Source organism: Paramormyrops kingsleyae, chromosome 10 (genome assembly GCF_048594095.1).
Source record: "Paramormyrops kingsleyae isolate MSU_618 chromosome 10, PKINGS_0.4, whole genome shotgun sequence".
NCBI classification, from domain to species: domain Eukaryota; kingdom Metazoa; phylum Chordata; class Actinopteri; order Osteoglossiformes; family Mormyridae; genus Paramormyrops; species Paramormyrops kingsleyae.
This window is the reverse complement of record NC_132806.1, coordinates 28,270,238-28,284,813: the sequence shown is the minus strand read 5'-3', so window position 1 is coordinate 28,284,813 and position 14,576 is coordinate 28,270,238. Positions and strand designations below refer to the sequence as shown.

The following is a 14,576-nucleotide window of genomic DNA, read 5'->3' as shown; positions in this document are numbered from 1 at the left end:
GAGCCTGGCACACGACTGGCGTCATATCCCTTATATACCCTGATGAAACAATAGACATACCCCCCTCGCTTTTGCATTTTTGTGAAGGAATAATGAATAGGCTGCATCAGGTCTGCCCCGTGCCGCACAACCATCTCATTAGCATAATTTATGCCTGTTGTTTGTTCGCCCTTCGAAGCGTGCCTGTAATCACGGCTATCCAATCAGAGCCCGGAACCGCTGCACAGCCACGCGAGCTGCACTGTTGCTATCAGCCCACCGAGGACCAAGCGCACTTTAAGCCAGTCTTCAATAGGAAAAATGAACAGATAGGAAGACCAAACAATCGAAGCGCTTAGCTCCCGAAGCGGGGCGCACTCCGCAACTTTTAGGGGGAGTTATTCTTTTTCAACACCTGGACACCTTGCAATGCTTTGGGAAAAACAGATAAGCGCGCTTGCTATAATTGCGCTAGAAAGCACTGCTTTTTATTCTCACAGGAAGGAAAATGTATATACAGACTATCTGTAACTTTTAAAAAGGTTTCTTAAAATACATTATTTATAATATTGCCTGTATAGTACATTTTGATCACACTGAAGGACCATTTAAAATAAGAAAGATGTTTCCATAATATACATATACTCTGTAGTTTTTTACCCGAAGGTATACGCATAATCTACACGTATAATTCGTTTATTCAATTTTATGCAGTCTTGTCCTAAAAATAATATGGGCCATATTAATTTTGTTCGTTTTAGTTTTTAAATATTTTTATATAGTGTTGTTTAAAGAAATCCAGGTTAAATCAATGATGCAACACATAATATTTTGGAAAATCTCGCTGTTCAAGAAAACAGAAAATAGCCGTAGACCGTAAACTCACTAATTCATTAACGATAGAAGACACTTTACACGTTGCTGTGATTTTTATTTTTACCCGTAGGCCTGTAGTTTGAAAATAACGATGGACAAGTAAAGACACTTAAAATTCAACTCGCGGAGAGGCTAGAATGAAAATTATCCAGCCTCGCTTTACGCAGTTTCATTTAGTTAATTTAAAGACATTTTTATGAGACAGCCATACAATCGTCCATTAATTATTCCATTTATTCAATTTCCAGCATCTCGCCTCTCTTTTGAATGCGATGGATGGGGGCACTATTTAGCAATAGTTTGTGGAGAGACCTGCCGCGCCTTTTCTCCCTTTGGTTATTATGAGACGGGGGGGACAGCCATGTATAAATAATTACACAATGTTTAGAGTCTTCAGGCATGTATAATATATCAAAGCGATTATAAGGTGAATTGTTCCATTGTAAACGTCTCTCCTCCCTTCTTTTCAGTCCCATACGCCTTGTCCCCCTTCCAAATTCTGCTCGTCTCCGCTTTTGTCACTCAATTTTTTTTCTGCCCGCAACAGTCCAATAGTATTATGCTTATTCAAATAGTCCCAGCGTGAACAAAACACGCCGCCTCTGTCGCAAGTTTGTACTGTTCCATCTTAAATTTATACATGTTGTCCAACAGCAACGAAAACAACGAACTCAATATTACGCAGCGGCAGCATAATAAAAATACCAATAATAATTATAATTATGACAATATCAATAATAGTACGACTAATAGAGGTGTTTTAATAGAATATTAAATGCTGATATGATTATAGTTGTTCTATAACCTGAATGTTATAATATTCATGTGTATAATTTTTTTTTATGAAGGTGTATCACGTTTTAACTTTTTTATTCATTTGTAAAGGGGAATAATTTTAATATGATATATTTAAGGGGTGGTGTTATTAAAACATTTTAGACTAAGATGAACGCGATGTCGGGTAAGTGTGGTAAACACTGTTTACGGCTGGTTTCTTTCATAAGTAGATAAAGACGTCAGCGTGAGCCTTGATATGGTAAAACAGCAATTTCTACTGTTTAGTTCGTTCATTTGTTTGTTTGTCTTCAATTGTCGTTTTTAGACCTTCCGGTAAAAAAAAACTAGCCGATTTGAATGAAAGGTACAGCTCGTTTTTATTACAACACCAACCTGTTAGCAATAACATGAAAGGCGCGAAGCATCTTGATTGCTTATTTTGCCCTTATTTGGGACATTAGCAGTCTTTCTTGAGAACATGCTTATTGGCCGTATAAAGTGATAAAAGTAACGGTTTCACAGGATGATTTGAATTCAATTCCGCACGATGAGAGAACTGGAGGAATTGAATCTCGTGAATCCTACTGGGGGTTCCAAAATGCACACTTGCTGCCCACACTCGAGAGAGGTTGCCTGGGAGATCCCCTGATAGGATTAGGCGCAAGTGCACGAGATGTGATTGCATTTCAATATAAGAAACAAATGAGAAAAAGAAACAATCGGCTTGCCCGAGGACAGATTAATCCTTGTTAGACAATTCAAAAAGTTCTGTGCTGTAATCAATAGGATTAAACAGAAACTTATAATATTATAATAAAAAACTTTCCCATTTCTCAATAACTCAAAACCAATCATTTTCGATATTCAAGGATTATGCATATATATGTGCACGCTTAAATAAAGTGAATAAAAAACTATAACTTAATATTTATACATTATAAACATTATAAACAATGATATATAACTATATAAGTGTGTGACATAAATATTACGTTAAATATCTTTTTCTATAAAAAAATATCCAATAATTAAAAAATAACATACAATATATAACCTACAGTATTGTTATACATTGTTGGCCTACTTATTGGTTTTCTATTCTGGGCATCATATATTGGACATAAGACTGGCAAATAAAGCGGGCGGCGTGTTGCTGAAATGATTAGCCCAAGGACAGAATATACATTATCATGGCAGGTGTCAAACTCGCCGCGGATCCGAAACTAAATGCCCAGTGGATCGGCCTACCGATTGTTCCTCTCGCCCCGTCGCCATTAAAACTAAGCAAAGGGACGAGGGGGATAGACTCTCTCCATTCTCTTGCGAAAGATTCCTCAATTTATTTCATATCTATTTATTTAATTCGAATTAAAATTCAATTTTGCAAAGCATTAATCCCCGGGTATTAATGCGATTACTGTCCGCAAAAGATCTTTGAGTCAGAAAGTCTGATAGGTGTTTTCTGATGTTAATCTCCGGAATAATCCCTTCCCTTGGCGTTGTAGCAAGACCGGGGCCACGACAGCCTTTCTCCTTGACTAAAAAAAACTCAAGCATGGCAGAATAGGGCCATTACTTTTGAATGGTAATTAATTCTTTACTCCAATGCTCCAATTGTATCGGGATACTGCTCTCCACAATCTAAAAGCTCTCCTTCATCTTTGCAAAGGCGTTAGAAAGAGACAAAGAAAACAGAGTCCATGCTTACAACAACGACGGCTTCCAGCTCCTTTGTTGGTGCCAAACTACGTGTGTCTCAGAGTCTACTTCGCAATTTCGCTAGTTCAGTTCTGGGTTCTCCTAATTTTTTTTTTCAGTTTCATATAAAGACAGTCTGTGAGTCTGTATGACGGGAAGAAATAAGCACACACAAAACACAACGCAAAAGGTCTACGTTCCTGCAGCGGAGATTATCCCTCTCGTAACGGAATTAATGTTACACAACTAAGATTTGACTTGTAGTAGTGAGTTGCATCACATATACTTACTTATTTACTATATTTAATTGTACGGCTGCCAAGTAGGCCTTCTTTTACACGAGTATATCAGACTTTACAAGAGTAGTGTAATAATCCAATATCGAGGTAGAGGGACCCTACCATGCAGTTCCTTAAGACGTGTACAGTTCGCTATAATGTGTTTCCTCACGTGCTCGTCACGCGTGCCTGCCATTCTGTCTCCTTTTCAGATTATCTTCAGTACATCCCTATAAAATGACAGACTTTAGGACTTTTATTATACGTTTTATTATGCTGTCAGAGTCGTGACAGTGTGTTTACAATATATACCCTGTGGTTTAACTGGTATTATCCCAGGATGTAAATGAAACCCAGTTGCTTTATGATATATCATTAATTATAATAATATTATAATTGTTCAAGTTATGCTGTAACGTATGGAATATTATGAATTATAATTGACGCACATATTTCGGGGAATACTTCTTCTCACCGACCGACTTTTTCCAACTTTATGCATCTATTGCTTCGTATCAGAATCGTAGAAATCAGGTGTTTTCGAACTTTTAAAAAAGTCATAAGTGCGGCAGCCTCCGAATCGTCATCCTAACCATCATTATGCGTATCTATATTGACCTACAATGTCATAAAAGTAAATATAAAACATTTAGCAATATAAATAAATAGTAACGAGATATCTTTCTAACACCGTGGTCGATAGGAAATTGGCCGTCATAAACTATCCATGTCCGATATTTATCAGCGTTGCCATATTGTACTATTCAATACCTGACCCTGCAATACCTGAAGTCAACACTGACTTGGCTTATTTAACTAATAACATCCGATGGATGTATCACCTCGTGAGTAGGTCTGCCACAGGGCATGCGCTCACTGTCGGAGCATAACTACGGATAATTTCTGACTTACACCCCACCCCCAACACCATCATCACACACAAACACAACCTCCCTCCAGTCACGTGGTGCAATATCTAACAGACACAGATACTACACCACGTGATATAAACGTACAGGTTTTATAACCAGGTTTATATATATATATATATATATATATATATATATATATATATATATATATATACAGGTTAACCTGTAACTTTATATCACGTGGTGCTGTGTCTGTATTTGGGTCACTCATCTGTGAAGTTACCCATGTCATATGTGTAATTGTGTGCACAGATTTTTCTTATTTATTTCTGTTTCTTACGATATCTTTTGAACTCTTTTTTTTTATCGTTTTTTTTAAGTTATTTATAAGCAAGTAAGTATATTTCCCTGGTTTGGGATCAATAGAGTCTTATCTTAATCACCTGGGAAGCGTCAGATTTAATATAGAAATATTAAAGTCCAAATACCAAATATTTTTAGTGTGCTGGGCCAATCAAATCCTAATTGACTAACTAGCACCAGAAGCTTGTGTCATGCTTCACAACAAAACCGGGACGACAAAGGCTTGCAAGACACATGAAGAATCTAGCCAACTGAAAGGAGATACTGGGGCAGACAAAGGCAGGGTCTCGGGTGCGAGCCTGGCCAGGACACACATGCTTCTGCTGTCGCCGTGACCCTTGCCGGTGACGGGCACATTTCTCCTACCTGAAATGTTTATTTTGGTGCATTTCAGCCTTTTCTTCTCAAACAGGCGCTACCATTGAAGTGATGGAATCCGGCTGGATCCGACCTGCATGCTAATTTTATGTCTTCACTATGAGCGTGGCTGTAGCAGCGTGCCAGTTCATGAACCAGGCACTATCAATCAGACGTCCTGCCCTAAATGCAGAGGGGACACCGCCAGCCATTCACTTGTCCGCACGTATTTGTACAAGTGCATAATTTACCTCCGGTTTACCCTATATTAGCCTGCGCAATAAAAAAAAAACCCTTTCTGGGGACCTTAAAATGCAGTGTAACCCTGGTAACTATTGTTGGAAAATAAGCGATGGCTTTCTCAGTTTATGTCCTGTTCAAGGGAAAACAAATGAAAAGTAGTGCCTCAACTGTTCCACCATGCAAAAATAATTCCAAAGTACACCTGACCCGGCGGCTTGAAAGTAAATAAGAGGAGCTCTGGGAACGTCACACGGCCATATGCCTCTTTGTGAACCGTCCCCGCTTGAACTAAAACAGAAATAATTATAGATAAACAGATTAAATCACACTACGACTCAGTATTAGATTAGTGGCCAAGGAGAGCGGATGGATAGTGGATTGAATTACAACAGGTCGCAAGAGATTGCACCGTATGTGTTGGGAATAAAATATGTGTATGTTGTATGTGGTATACGAAGTTTTGTGCAGAAACAAGACTCCTCTGACCCACTATTATCCAAACAGTTACAGTGGCTGCTAATTTGATAGTTACATCATCCCTTTTGTTTACATCATTCCTGGGTTTCGGTCGCCCGTGCTGCTCAGTGGCTCAGTACCGGTGCCAGAAGGCCCAGTGGGCTGTTAAAATGGGCGATCCTGCGGAGGTGGTGCCGCTTGTGCCGGTCCCAAATGAGCCATATGGTTTGGAGAGCGATAACTTGAGTCTGGAGCCAACAATGGTGTAACTGAGAAGGGGGTCTGAGTTTGACTTGACAAAGCTGCAAAGAAACTCCCTCTTTCAGTCTAATGAAGCTGTTGTGCGGAGGTGTGTGTGAGTGCGTGTGTGTGTCTGAGAGTGTGTGTGTGGATGGGGGGCTGGGACATGATTTGTCAAACAATCTGAATCTTTAGGAGGGCAAGAGTACCCCCCCCCCCCTCTCCATATGTCTGCTTACTTAGCATGTGAAAGCAGAGTTCTGTGAGGTGGTGCTGGGGTGGGGGTTTGTCAGAGAGGCGTGGCGTCCCCCCTCCCTCCCATGGGAGACGCTATTTGACACCAAGCCAAGGAGCGTTCACAGTCACTGCTAGATGTAATAGAGTCTTTATTAAAAAATTAGCGTCAGAAATCTGGGTAGGTTTTCCCTAGAAGCTGCCTTCACCAATCACTCTGCTCCTCTGGTGCACTCTCCATCTACAGCTTCTCTCTACTATATCTCTTGTACGTTCATGTTTACCACGACTGACACTACAGTTTTTAATGAGACAACATTCATTATTGAAAACTCAACGTGATTGGTAATCAAGACAATATGTTTTAAATTTGGCGATAATGGATGGATCCCATTCTTTGATTTTCATCACTAATATTAATAAATTGCTTGAATTGAAATAACTCCCAATATGGCAAATACATGTCTTTTATATCACAATTAAAATGCAAAATATAGAGACTGTTTGGCTTCTAAATAGCTTTATTTCCCCCTGAGAAAACTAACCGCCACTTAAATGCAAAGTAATTTATTTATGGTCAAATGCTTCCCATACGCATGAAGAGGATAACAAATGATTCATATGCAAGGAAGCAGTTAGAGTTTTCAGGCCTCCATACTTCTGCTGTGACATTTTCCTGGGCTGATTCTGACCATGGAAGAATCACGTCAAACAGCACTTTTGTGCCCCCCCCCTCCCCGAAGACGGACAGCAAAAGAACTTTTAACACGTTCTTTCAGTTCCACCTGCCTCCTCTTCCGTCGATTTGCTTTTTTTTTAAAAAAAAAAATGTTTCACAACAAGAAGCTTCACTCCAAAAGCGAAATGAACAGGTTAGAGAAATATACTTGTCTTTCATTATCCCCCTTTCTCAGTGACCCAGGGGCCCACCAAGGTGTTTATTATCCCTTTTGTTAGAACCAGACCCCCATGCCAGGTCGAAACAATCCCCGATAAAAACGAGAGCCACTTGAAAGAATGCGAGCAGACAAAGGCAGCTTAGAGACAATGGTACCACACTTACATTAGGTGTCTCTACGAGGGTAGCTGGACCGCCAAGTAATGAAAGGCCACTGACTGGCTATGCAACTGCAATTACGGCGCCACAATGACCCCACACAGCCACCACTATAATCTGCTGGGCCGCAGGACTGAAAGCAGGTGTGAAGGAGAGGGGTTCGAGGGTGCCGTTGCTGTTTACACGTCCTCTTCCGAGGCACGGAGCGACTCTCGAGAAGAGATTAGCACACTGCTCACGGGACGGCGATCCAGTGAGCTGAAATGGAGACTTGCTGGTTTTCGAGTTTTCTGGGAATTAAGGGGGAGTGGGATTTGCTGGGCTTTCCCCTCCTTTTTCTCCTTCTTTTTTTGTTCCTCGTTGTTTGTGTCTTAATTCGGTTCGGGTCGCAGTCTAGGACCCCTTTCGCACTGCTGTGAAGCCATCAAGTGGTCCCTTCAAAAACCCGGGGCCCTTGTGGAGAACCTCTCACACCGACACTGGAATAAAGACCAGTGGGAAAAAGCGGAATCCCTTCCTGTCGTATTCTCCGGCGACGACCTCCATTCAGCGCATTGTGATTGTAATACGCCGCTCAAAATCTGCAGCGTGGTGAGCCTCTTGCCTCCGTGTCGCCTGAATCTTATTTCTTCGTTGATGCTGAGCTAAATGATGGAGCTGAATTGGCACTGATCACTTGTGGAAATCAGAAATGGCCAAATCGAATTTTTTGTTCCTTTTTTCGTTAAATCATGACTTCATAACGGTTTGAGAGTCAGATTATTAAAGTGATTGTCACACTTGCAGACGTCCCTTGACATATGGCAGCACTTGGAATTCGATTTGGAAACAGAAATGGTGGATTTTGCATATGACCTGGGTACCAAATCTTGGCCACGTCCTAAAGGGGGCGCACTAGTGACTGGATGGTGGCATCTGCGCGGTTTGTCCAAATCTTTTTTTTTTTTCCCTTTATGATGTAAAGGTTAATGACCCGGTCTCCTATTTTCTCCCATCAGGATGTCGCGTGTGGAAAGGAGGGACATCCCCAAGGATACGCATCCACAGGGGCTTGGACCGGTCTGTTGAGCATTCCTTCAGTGGTGCTGGACATTTGCAGCCATCTGCCCAACTTCATCAACATGCATAGCCTCAGTTGGGGGGGGGGGGGGAGGGTCACCTGACCTGCCCACCAACAATAGGGAAGCAGTCTGATGTACGGCGTGCCACAGCCCTGGCCTTTGTACCACCGTCAATGCTGTGGACTCAGGGGGTGCCCTTCAATGTGCCTGCTGAAAAAAATGGGGTCCTTTTCAACCTGTGGCAGGAACTCGTGTTTCGTCCTCCCGTTTCTGCTCCTGCCACTGCCTCGTCCATGGCGATGCCGTGTCCCCGGGCGACCGGCCCTTTGTCCAGAAGACATGAATTTAGTGCAGGGGGGCGTGTGGGCCAATGGTCCATAGGTGGTGCGGGTAAGACAAGACGGATACCGTGTGGGTCGTGCGCTCGCTACCTTTTGTCAGAGACCCGGCCCTCCCACTCAGACGCACAAGTTCACAGCTAAAAGCATTATTACCACAACTGTGGGCAGATGGACGAGCCGTGGTCAGGCAGGGGGCTCAGTCCCTCCCCGCGTCGTGGTCGTCCTTTTAAATAATTACTTACCAAATACTACTTTGTACTGATTGTGAATATTCAGGGGAAAACATTCATTTACCAAGAAAATTATCCTACTTGTAGATACATAATGGACAATTTCAAATGAGGTAAAAATAAAAAGCAAATGATGCAGTATGTGTTAAATACAGTATTTTAAAACAATGGTACTAGCTACTGGCCTGGTGTAACTAAAGAATGCTTAACATTTCTTCTGCAGGACCATCTGCTTAATGGTAATTTATCCTTGTATATTCTATCTAGACGTACAATTTTGGCTACAAGCATTGTTTTTTATTTGCTTTTATTTTTTTATTTGCTTTTGATTTTTATTTGCTTTTATTTGGGTTGAATGAAGGAGTTTCTGCAACTTATGAAGACACACGCGGTAAGTTAATCATCCTGTCTCCACAGCTGGTGGAAATCGTTTTCCAGTCTCGAGGTTTTAGACGCACAATGCGGACTACAGCGCCCTCTAATGGCAATTAGAACCGGCCACGGAGACGCAGCCGTTCGCAAAACTGAGGTCCGGTCCGCTGTAAATATCATAACGATTGCTTGAACATAGCTTTGGGAAACGGCTCCCCCTCATTTAGTATATGATTTTATATACTTTCTTTAGAAAGACGCTGTTCCCACAGAAGTGTGTACCATTATTCATTTATTTCACGAATCATTTTCAGCATTTTTTTGTATTTCGGCGGCTCTCGAAAAGGAAATTATGAAATGACGAGTTCAACACTAATGACGTATACATTACGTAAAAGTAATTTAAGAAAACGAAATAGACATTTCCAATTACCATGCAATTTAGGTTCATTATTTTTTGCAAAAACATATCGGGGATTTTAAAACAGAATGGACCTCACACCTTTTTTTCCGGCAGGTTGTGAAGACTCCTACCTCCCCATTTTCCTCAGATATATTCCACATACACGTTCCTCACTCGTATCCGCCTGTCGGAAATCACGATGACGGCATTTACGCCAGGGAGGAAGTTTTATTGTATTTCCCCTTTATCTCCCATGACCATCGGGATAACATTGTGCATCAGCTAGCAGACGTGCCACCGAAAAACGGATCAGGACCAAACCAGCAGGGCCGAATCCCAGCATTTTGGGAATAATCCTAAACGGTCAGGCGCCAATTAACGAAGCGAACAATAGCAGGTTGTAATCGCATGTAAAATATACACGAATATAATTTTGATGTTCTCATTAGAACTGCCTGAACACGAAAATAGGCAACTATGTAATTTGCAGTAAATGGATGACAAGAATATTCTTGCTTAAAGACCCGTTACCCAAAACTGCTTGATGAAAAAATCCCCACGAGGAATGTATTGCAACTTCAGTACTTACAAAGCTAGCCAATATCACCCATTACCCATGTCATTGCCAAAATCCTTTTCACACCAAAGAAATACCACAACACAAGCTTGACAGACTAAAAAATACTCCACCAATATTTATTTTTTTAAATATTTTTGAAAAAATATATATTTTTTTAACATTTTTGTTTTTAACGTGCCTTTTTGCTTTAAGCACTATTCACATTCAACAGACATGGCAGTGTGGAACACATGGTTCAAGAAAAGGGGCGGAGACATGCCCAAGGGGGGCAGGAGGGGGGGCAACAAGTCCTGCAGCCATTCTGATTGGACAATTCTGCCATAAAAGCAAGTGACCACAACATAGAACATAAGGAGCCTCTCAGTTCTAAGCAATTTTTCCCCAAGAGGCGCCGTTCAAGTTAGTGTCAGTCAGGAATAATCATTGCAATAGAGATCAGCTACCAGGGGCCCATGCATGAAATGTTTACAGACAAACTTCAGGAGGACAAGACCTGAAATAAACAAGCTTGTACATCCACCTTTTTGAAAGTCCAGTGATATAAAGCTGCTCTGACGGGAAAAGAAATTATAGGGCATGAATATACCCCACATGAAACTCAAGAGGCTTATATTTCCATTAAGAAAGCAATATAACAAAAACATTTCTGAATTATTTTAACCCACTTCTTACCATGTGTCCTGAACCAGAAATAATTTGATTGCAGCCCAGAAATTGTACACACTCACTTAAGCCATTAAAATATGACCTAGAAAACAGTTAATGTCAAACAAACCACGGGAAACTGCTTCGGTGATGACAGAATCCGCTCTGTCCATCTCTCCTAGTGCCTCTTGCGCCCATTGTACCCAGGCAAGGTTTCAGAATATACTTGTTTATATGGATATATAGTTCTCTATATATACACATATATATGTTGAACATTCTCGGAACTTTAAGCATGCAAGACTAACTGAAAACTTGGCGTCGCATTAAGTGTAACACAGTGAAAAAAGAAAAAGATTCCACAACAATGCTTCGAATACTGGCTTCACAGTGTGGTGAAGGGCTACATCCAGCAGGGGGCAGCAACTCAGTATTTAACACCAGGTACAAATTCTTTAGCATTGGGGTTTAAATTGCTGTTGACCTGAAATTAAAGAGAAATAAATGCTGGGTTACTTTCCTCACACTGCTGTGACAAATTCAATATGCATCGTGAAAGATATTGACAGATTCAGTGTTACTGCTCTCCAGCACATACTGGAGAGGTAAATATTTCAAACTGCAAGCCAGTTTTAAATTCCTATTTGAAGACATGGCAGAAAAGGTAATCGGACAAACCACTACAGGTCTCGTTCAAGCTTCAAGCTAGAAATGAATCTGGCCTGTACACAAGAAACACAAAGCTTGTTCAATGGCAGGTTTGACAGATACTGACCACAAGGTCCTCCAAGATGTTTCCATCACCAATGACCAGTCCATTGAGCTGCTCCTGCAGGTGGTTGATGGTCTGGGGCAAGTCCCGGGCTGGAATAAACCATTCGTGTTCCTCCTCCTCCTCCAGCATCTCTTGGAAGCAACGTTCAATGAACTCCTCCTCCCAAAGTTCCTCTTCAATCTTCAAGAAGGATAATTTTGCAGTTTTACTTATATTATTAGGCACACAGTCAAACAGCACAGGACTATAAAGCATACTGTACTTAATTAATTAGAGGACATTAAAATAAAACAACGCAAAGGGAATCTGAGAAAACCCGGCACACTGAAAAGGGACATGGTGACATGGTGAATGGGATTGCTGAACTGAACAAACAGTACTTGAAAAGAACTTAAAACCTGCCTTTAGCCTGTATGCTAAGATTTATCTTGTTTCTGACCAAAAGATACACCCAAGTAAAACTGATCATGTCACTGATTGCTTGATTGATTAAAATAGTCAACTTTTCTTTCAATTGTGACTAATAGCAGAAAAAATAAGTTGCTGTTTGGAACAAATGATATACATCAAGAATAATTTCTGGGGGGGGGGGAATAGAGCTGCAAAAACCAGCTGACAAGCTTGATGTTGTAAACATGTTCCACACCTGTCTGTTGAACTCCTCCTCATTCTCCATCCACATATACTCAGCAAACGGATTTTCCTCATTGTGGAACTGGCCACTGATGACAACGTCATCACCAATAATGCTGGGTGTATTGCTGCTGCGACTTGGATCTTTCATCTCTGCCTCTTGCCCCCAAAAGGTTCCCTTTTTCAACAGAAAGGAAACCATAATTAAACACTCAAGCCGATCGTAAAGTTTATTTATTCCTGGATGCTTCGTTTCCCAAAGACCCTTAGGCTGCATATAAATCCATTTTCCTTTCTCTAAAAGCCAACAATAACAACTTCAAGTTTTGCAGAACAGAAAGTTAAAAAGTTCCCACTTGTTAAATGTTTACCCTTTGCTATAACGTGGACAGAAGGTGCCGTTCCCTATGAAAAAGGTATGTCTGCTCGCCGCTCCGCACGTCTGTTAAGGTCATTAAACAATCTTTGGCAACATACTGAGATTAAATGGGAGTTGACCAACTCCCCATTGTCCTTTTTCACTAAGAGTTGAGGCGTATCCTCGTGTTGTACATCACGGCAGTGATTACACTCCTCGAGGGCCGAGAATGATTTCCCAGTACCTGGTTCCGAAACAACTGAAACACGTCACTAGAACAGTTTAACATAAAATTTCCAACATTTTAACTCGCGAGCGTCGGACGGATTTTTTCACCCACTAGTGCCCCCTGGCGAGCGTGATACAAAACGACGTCCATTGTACATATATGCAAAGCGACTAAGAAAAAAAAACAAAGTACAGACAGAATGTCTAATGATTTACCAGGAGACAGCTTCTGTATCTTTTAGTAGCTCAAAGAGCTAGCCCACAAAGGAAATAACCCTAGATACCAAATAAGCTCAATGAATTAAACAATGCTTTGTTTACTTTTCCCTCATGAAAGTTAGACTACAAGAAAAACCGTGCAATGCGTTATAAATCCGATTGGTAGTTGGTCTAGTTAAACAGGCAATTGGATGGATTTGGTGGCTATGGAAGGTTTTGCAGACTTAACACATGCATTGAGAAGTAAAGGTCGCATAACGTAACTGAAACAAAACAAAAGCTGTCAGCTGAGATTCAGCTGGCGTGAAAGCTGGTAGACTGCAGTACCAATTCGTTTAACTGAACAGTTTTATTTTCAGACTCCCAGAAAGGAAATTAATGTAACAGTAAAATACACAAGTGGTGACCTATGCGTAAAAAACCCGGACAACTATTTTTTTACATTCACTAGTTTCAGACATCTGCCATTTTGACGAGTCGCTACCAGGTGTAGCAGCAAACAACAAAACCTGCGCCGTTCAGATCATTTTGCGGGCTGCTAACCAAAGGTATACGCACTTCCCAGTGACCGAGAAAGGCCTCCTACCTACGATTGTAAAGCCCAAGAAAGTACCAAGCGTCTAATGGTTGATAGCGAGACTGGCTTTCTTCTTTTCGGGTCAGGTGTAATGGCCGCCCAGCGTTCTTGTTTTGATTGCTTAGCGTCTTTAGCAGTTAGCTTACCACCCGTCTCTGGCACACATATGGCGCATGCGCCGGCTCCGCCCCGGGATGCCCACGCCCTCTTATTTATTGCACCGCGCCATAGGGCTGTCGGCTGGATTCGCCGAGGGTGACTTGTGATTTTTGTGAAAGACATTGACTTGAAATATAAGAATCATCGTCTTGTCCATGTTTTAATATTTGGGTCTTTGTTATGATAAAATCTACTCAATGGTTTGGTGAAATATAAATAACTAGTAATCACAGCGAACATTTTCTTACGTAAAATGAGGTGATGCATTATTTCTATGATAAGTTTAAATTAACATTAAGTAAAAATTAAAGAGTCTGGCGAAAAACATTTCGTTTAAATGTTTCAGTATATTTAGTGCTGTAATAAACAAGAAAAATAACTTCCTCGACCAGAATTCACTCCATACAGCATGACAGTTTTCAACTTAGAGACAGAACAAAAGTAGGTAGTAACTCCTCCAGGGCTGGAAAACAAAGGTCACGTTTGGTTATACTACATGCACGCTAAAACCACAAACAGGAAAAGTCGACAACTTTAATTAATTTTCTATGTAGCTGATGATTTC

General features: G+C 41.0%; 1 protein-coding gene across 1 annotated transcript; it reads right to left on the bottom strand.

The window, feature by feature from the left end:
- Positions 1 to 10,503: 10,503 nt before the first annotated feature.
- LOC111836424 (polyadenylate-binding protein-interacting protein 2) lies at positions 10,504 to 14,020 on the bottom strand. The gene is made up of 4 exons (XM_023797687.2): positions 13,862 to 14,020; positions 12,484 to 12,648; positions 11,838 to 12,017; positions 10,504 to 11,546 (listed from the first exon to the last, which is right to left on the bottom strand). Exons 2-4 carry the CDS (start codon positions 12,619 to 12,621, stop codon positions 11,490 to 11,492), a joined length of 375 nt encoding a protein of 124 aa, XP_023653455.1. The 5' UTR covers positions 12,622 to 12,648; positions 13,862 to 14,020; the 3' UTR covers positions 10,504 to 11,489.
- Between the last annotated feature and the right edge of the window lie 556 nt (positions 14,021 to 14,576).

Bases quoted from the DNA above. Each gene is read 5' to 3' on its own strand.
- LOC111836424 (XM_023797687.2), bottom strand. From the start codon at position 12,621: ATGAAAGATCCAAGTCGCAGCAGCAATACACCCAGCATTATTGGTGAT. The intron at 12,018-12,483 runs GTGTGGAACATG...TCCTTCTTGAAG, and splicing joins AGGAGGAGTTCAACAGACAG to ATTGAAGAGGAACTTTGGGA. The intron at 11,547-11,837 runs GTCAGTATCTGT...CTTTAATTTCAG, and splicing joins ACATCTTGGAGGACCTTGTG to GTCAACAGCAATTTAAACCC.